This window comes from Etheostoma spectabile, chromosome 3 (genome assembly GCF_008692095.1).
Source record: "Etheostoma spectabile isolate EspeVRDwgs_2016 chromosome 3, UIUC_Espe_1.0, whole genome shotgun sequence".
NCBI classification, from domain to species: Eukaryota; Metazoa; Chordata; class Actinopteri; order Perciformes; family Percidae; genus Etheostoma; species Etheostoma spectabile.
Window position 1 is genome coordinate 7,476,840 of NC_045735.1, and position 6,990 is coordinate 7,483,829.

The window sequence follows — 6,990 nt, forward strand, 5'->3', positions numbered from 1 at the left end:
TGTGTGTGTGTGGGTGTGTGTGGGTGTGTGTGCGCGTGTGTTGTGTGTGCGCGTGTGTTTGTGCGTGTGTGTGTGTGTATGTACTCCAACAAAAACATGTTAAGGTCTACAGGTGTTTACATATACAGGTATGAAGGCAAAAAGGGTGGACTGCAGGGGTAACATCAACATCAATGCCATGTGCATTTAAAAGTACAAAGTACAATGAGGATGCAATGAAATGTGTGTTACCCTGGCTCTCTCATCACATACAAACTATAAATACATAAATATAATTTAAATAAAATGTAATATAATAAAATTACCTGAATAAAGTAGTACAATCCAATATTTTGTAGAACCTTGAAACTATCACAGCCATAACAGGAAAGTGATGCCCCAAACATAAGTAAAATAAGTATGCAGAAAATTGATTGAAGACAATTACCTCGTCTGAAGAGTCCAACATGTTTTTTTGAATCCTCCGTGTCCTCCTTGCATACTAGCAACTGCGTCATTACTTATGATTTGTAAAGCTAAATTCTCAAATTCTTTGCAAGCTAAAGCTAAAGCTTTAAACATGCAAATAATGTAACAAATATAAAACATTAGGCTACCTATCACTATTAATTAATTGTAGTGTGAATTATAATGTGTTCAATAGATTTGATACAAAATCTAACAATAGATATAACAACACACACATAACATTGTAGTTTTCTAATTCCTTGTAGAGCGTGGAACTTCCACTCATGTCATGTTAGTTTCCAATCTGTATATGTGCGGCAAACTCACTGCCCAGATGCCTGATTATTGCAAACAGTTAATGTGATTTAGTAATGAATACAGTTTTTAACAAAACATGAAAGAATTAAGTAGTGACCGCTAAAAGTTAAATTACAACTAAATCTGGGTTTACACTGATAGCATCTTGATTGACAACATTGACTAAGACTGCCCCCCACCCCCATCATACACACATTCAGTTGTATGATGAATTATGCACAAGTTGGAGTTGATGAGTGATTACTGATTGATTGATTGATTGATTGATTGATTGATAAAGAACAATTTTTCCTTGTTTGCTGTTATTACAATGCTGCATGGTTGTTTCATTTTTTTGTATTTTGTCAGCTTGATCAAATGTGCAAGCCCAGTTTGTGGCAAAGAGAAGGGTTATAACTTTGAGACCTACATACTACATGAAAGAAAGAAGTGTCAGAAGTATCCATTCAACCACCGGTGCTCATGGAAGGGAATTCAGTTCACAAAAAGGAAGAATTAAGACCAAGGAAGTCTTAAAAAATCATGTCAAGGAAATTAAGGTTGTTTACAAAAAGTGATAAAACAGCCTATAATAATTAGGGCAAGACATTAGAAATACACCAACGCGTGGTGGCTTGAGCGTTCCTCAGGGAGTAGTGACACAAAGGGAACTTTAAAATGATTATAGCTTGCAGGTGTGTAAAGGTGAGAGTATGACAAAAACTACAAACCCAATACTCAACACATGGTACAAAATTTAGCACTTAGGCCACCATATTCAATCATGCAAAAGTCCAGCACACAAACAATGGCAACACCTTCTTCAATGTTTTTAGAAACATATAAAGAGGAATAAAAAAAAAAACAGCTCATCAAGAGGATTGAATTACAAAAAATATACTACTTATTGAGCTTTGATAAGGTCAGAAAAAGGGAAAGGAAATAATGAAATGAACATATTTTGCAATTTTGGTTACTTCCTTTACACATACAGCAGTGGGTTCTGTAGGACCAGACCATGAGAAAGCAAGGAATGTTCCTTGTAGGAAAATATCAAACCTCAGAGAGAAATCTTAGTTCTTATTTATCTCTTACTTGTTGTTGGGTATTTCCCTGACTGGCCACTTGCTGATAACTGGCTTCATCACATGCAAATCTACTCTGGCACATTTTCACTTACATATCAAACAATCTTTGCTCTTTTATTATGTAGTAATTCAAAGCTCTGGCATGAAATCATATCTGAGGTCAGGTGCACATCGCACATCACTTGCTCTCATGTGAATCATCTCCAGGACGGGAGGTCTGTTTTGAAGTGATGTGTGCAAAGCAAATATAAAACCACTGATACACCCTGTCCTCCATCTAAAAGATAAGTCCATGTGAAGAACCAGGTCAGTTGACAAGGGACTCAACACACACAGGTGGCTGAAATGTTTAAAAATGTACACAAACAATGCACTGTCCCTGGAGATAAGACAATTTTAAAGGTAACTGTCAACACAGGAAACACCCTGCTATCTAGGACTTACAATAAGGATCGTAACATGACTGTGCAACTTCAGGTTAAAAACAAGCATCAATGAATGACAGCTGGAGCTGTTGATTTCATGGAGGAAAAATTGTCCACCTAGTCCTGGGTCTTTCCTGAGGTCCCCTCCCAGCTGGACGTGCCTGGAATACCTCCCTAGGTGTGTCCAGCTTGTCCCCTTGTCCCCTAAATGGAATGTAATACCGCACCCGCTGTTCCTATTCTCCAACCAATCTCCAGCTCCATTGTCCCTTCACTCGTAAACAAGACCCCAAGGTGTTTAAACTCCGGACCCTCCTTTCCAGCACCTTGGAGTAGACTTTACCAGGGAGGCTGAGATGTGAGATACCCCTGCAATTGGCCCACACCCTCTGGTTCCTCTTTCTGAAGAGGGGAACCACCACCCCGGTCTGCCACTCCCTACCGTCCCAGACCTCCACGCAATGTTGAAGAGGAGTGTTAACCAAGACAATCCCTCGACACCCAGAGCTTCAGCATTTCTGGACGAATCTCATCAATCCCTGGGGCTTTGCCACTGTGGAGTTGCTTAACTAGCTCAGCATCACTGCTACATTGCTCAGTATCTTCATCATTGCCCACATGTGTGTTGAAACACCCCAGCAGAACTATGGAATCCCCCACTGGAGCCCCACACAGGACTGGTCCCAAACAGGACTGGTCCCTAAGAAGGCTGAGTACTCCTAACTCTTGTTTGGTACATATGCACAAACAACGGTCAGAGTTTTCCCCCCCACCACCTGCAGGTGTAGGGAGGAGACCCTCTTGTCCACCAGCGTAAACTCCAACGTAGCAGCACTCAGCTGGGGGCTTGTGAGTATCCCCACACCCGCCCGACACCTCACACCCTGGGCAACTCCGGAGTGGAAAAGAGTCCAACCCCTATCTGTTTCCAGAACCGAGACTGTGCTTAGAGGTAAGCCCCACCAGATTGAACTGGTAGCGCTCCACTTCCCACACAACTCCGGCCCGGCCGGGCTCCGTGGCAAACCCGGCCACCAGGCCCCCTCCGGGCGTGGGCCCCGGGGCTTCCTCCGGGCAGGGTCACCCCATCTCTTTCTCTGTGATTTATAGTTTTTTTTAATCATTCTTCGTCTGGCCCCTCACCTGAGACCACTTTGCCATGGGAGACCCTACCAGGAGCACAAAGCTTCCAACAACACAGCCCTCAGGTTCATAGGGACACACAAACCTCTCCACCACGATAAGGTGATGGTTCCCGGAGAGGCCCATCCAATCGATTTCTTAATTTTATACTTTTGTGAGTTTACAGCTGTGATTCACTTGATCCATAAGGGAGCAAAAGTAAAAAGTGCCTCCAATTACCAAATGTCTCCCAAATAAAAGCCATCATAATTTCTCTAGTTTAAGAACATGGAAGGCCTTTAAGAATTTTGAACGAACTAAGAACAACCCAAAGCTCCAAAGGCCAAATCTTTATATCAGTATTACTGTAAGGTGGATCCCAGCTTCTTTGTTTAAACACAAAACACATTTTGCACAAACAGCTTGGAGTTATGTAAGAAAAATATAAAAGAAGGAAATACCTAGTAGATCCTGTAAATGGCTTTGTGACCTTCTGTATTATTGAACAAATATTGGCCCACAACATGAGATAATTTCATTCAATATCGAGCCCACTTTCGCATAATTAAGTATCACATATCTCAAAACACAACAAACCACTATCAAACCATCTGGGTTTCCAACAATATATGAAGGTGAAGTAGTCATTATAACACACAGTATCGCTGCTCTCTTCTTTCTATCTCAGCATGAGAACCAGGTGAATCCGTATAGTGTTCTCAGATATAGGCCTTGTTTAATGGATGATAACACCATCAGCTTCTTTTGTCATCTGCTCTTTAGGCCATTATATCCTCAGGGACCACAATGGTATCTAAGCCGCTGGTGTCCTCTAGGAGGGTGGCAATCAGACACTGCTGTCCATAAAAGTTATTATAGTCCCAACAAAAGGGTGATGAAAGGTGTAACAATATTGCTTTTTCAAACTAAAGGAAAAGCATTTAGTGTAAGCCTATTGTGTGTGTGTGTGTGTGTGTGTGTGTGTGTGTGTGTGTGTGTGTGTGTGTGTGTGTGTGTGCGCGCGCGTGCATGCGTGCGTGCGTGTGAGGAGACGTCATTTACCACCTCAAAGGGGTGGATCACCTGAAGTGCATCAATAAGAAGCTCAAACCATCCGCTGCTTAAAACTCTTGCTCTCAGTCAACAAACTCACAAGAATTTGACATACATACTTTCAGACCAAGGAGAGGGAGGAAAAAAAAACAGTAAGTTTATGTTTACAATTATTTAATTTAAAAAACAAACTCTCTAGTTGTCAACCACCAATCATTATACTCAATAATTAGCTAAACTGTGTTTGCTATTTATTGGGTTTAATGATTGAGTGGGGAGGTTTTGTGACACAAAAGCAGGTTTGACAGAATAGGTTATGACACATGGAGTTTCGAGGTAAACTTTGAAATGTTGTTGTAATGAGATATTGTTAGATTTGTATACCTTAACGCAAAATCATGGATTAGGCAACTGGAGTGACTAGTCAGTTGTGTTAAACAATGTGCTATACTTCCTGTCACTTTTGATTGTTTCAATGATTTTACCGTTACTACAATTACTTATTGGACATGCCACATGGAGAGAATTCTGACCACTGGTTGGCAGAATGCGTTGGGGAAAAAAACTAATGTGTTAAAAAAACAAAGAGTTGAGGCTAACATTGGCAAGCGAACACAACTGATTTGGTAATGTTCACGTCATACGTGCTTTATAACACGGTTAATTGTGTATGGAAAGTGTTGTAGACGTCTAGGTTACATAAATTATTATTCCATCAGTATTTAAATGAATGTAAAAGTATTTCAATGTGAAGAAGATTCTTACTAGTTCCACATTGAAATCATTGATTTGACCTAGATTGGACTATATGATTGTTAATGCAGATTTAAACGGATTTATTCTGATATTGGGATACAGGCAGCATGACTACAAAACAAAAACTAAAAATTGAAATGTGACCCTGAGTAGTCCAACAAATGATATTCACGGATGTGTAATTACCAATTTCAATTCAGAAACTGTGGAATCAAATGTAATTGTATTACATGTAAATCAAATTGTGACACTGCTCTGAGCTCACTTGAGTGTGAAGGAATCTACATGCAAACATGTACATTAAGACATTCAAATTTTGTTATAGTGATCACCTGTAACCATTATAGTATGGATGTTTTAATGCATTTATATCGTAGCTGAGGACTGAATGCAGTTATTTGCATGTGCACATGTGTGGAGTCTCTCTGGCCTGGGTGCATGCAATCCACAACTGATCCAATACTGAATACAATTTTTCTTTTTTTTCAGATGGTTGTATTACCACTTTTGTTCCTGCTGGGGTCGTTGTTTCACTGTGGTCATGTGGAGGCCCAGTCCACCAGCGCCAGTGAATTACTGAAACAAGCTGCACGTAAGCCACACAAACATATAATTCCTGTAATCTTTCACTCAACCAAACAGTACACACAGCACCATCTACATGGTTCATTTCATCTGTCAGCTGTTGAATCCTTAGTTTGCAACCAAAATAGGTGGGCTTCTTTACTTTAATTTACTCAAGTGACCGTCCTGCTTCAAACTGACACTTCTGCCCTCCTTGTTGAACTTGTCACCTCTTCTTTTCCTCTCTCTCCATTCCCCCATCCTATTCCAGTCCAATGGAACGGACCTGTGACCTGTGACAAATGGGACTGCGATTGTGCCTTCAAAGAGCGTGGCTGCTGCTGTGTAGCCAAAGACATGTTTCAGTTAGAAGAGGACACCTTCATGAGGATGAAATATTTGTGGCAGGGTATCGGCACACTGAACCACAGAGTACAGGACCTCACAGGTGAACACACATACACTGATGGAAGTTACAGTAGATTTAGATCAACATATCTGTTGACACTCGTTGTTCAGTGCAATAAATCTCACATTCTCTTTTTCACAGATGGCGTCCGTGTTGCCTTCAAAGCCACCATGAATCCAAATTATACCACGCCTGGATCTACTGAATATTGCTTTGGTCCTTTCAATATTAATGTGCCAATCCCCTACTCTGTCGTCACTCTTAACCATGACAATGCATATAACCCTTCCTTGGGTAGGAAACACACAGATACACACACACATAAGAAGCAAACTCAAATGACTTATGAAAGATTTACCCAACGTTTTAAAATGAAAGCCTTGTGTTAAGCATGCATCCTTGCAGTTCCACTTACTCTTCTCCTCCCTCTCTAGGTATCTTCACTGCCCGTTCTGCTGGTGTTTATGTCTTTTCCTTCACAGTCTACTCTTATGTGACAGAGTATGGGCGCCTCTACCATAAAGTAAACCAACCAGACATACTTAACTAATAACATTCTGCTGGTTTACCTGCATAGCAACAGCAAGTCATTTGTAACTTCGTTTTGTGTTTTGTGGTATCTGTAGGTCCAGCTGATGAAAAATGGGAACGTCATTGCCAGCGTGTGGGAGGACAATCGAGAAGATAGTGAAGACAATGCCAATCAGGTAAACAATGAAAGAAAATCAGGTTGTTTTAACAAGAGCAAAGTGACATGATTGCACAAATGGAGATTAAATGTTGCAATTTACAAATCAAAATTCTAAATTGTGTGTGTGTGTGTGTGGGG

The 6,990-nt window shown here is 40.7% G+C and overlaps 1 protein-coding gene across 1 annotated transcript in view; it reads left to right on the top strand.

Moving 5' to 3' along the window:
- Positions 1 to 4,478: 4,478 nt before the first annotated feature.
- cbln18 (cerebellin 18) overlaps positions 4,479 to 6,990 on the top strand; it is a 3,082-nt gene continuing 570 nt past the window's right edge. Inside the window, exons 1-6 of the mRNA XM_032506544.1 lie at positions 4,479 to 4,584; positions 5,678 to 5,780; positions 6,024 to 6,200; positions 6,303 to 6,455; positions 6,596 to 6,684; positions 6,788 to 6,868. Coding sequence (XP_032362435.1) covers positions 5,678 to 5,780; positions 6,024 to 6,200; positions 6,303 to 6,455; positions 6,596 to 6,684; positions 6,788 to 6,868 — 603 coding nt within the window. The 5' untranslated portion in view covers positions 4,479 to 4,584. The remainder of the gene's footprint in view (positions 4,585 to 5,677; positions 5,781 to 6,023; positions 6,201 to 6,302; positions 6,456 to 6,595; positions 6,685 to 6,787; positions 6,869 to 6,990) is intronic.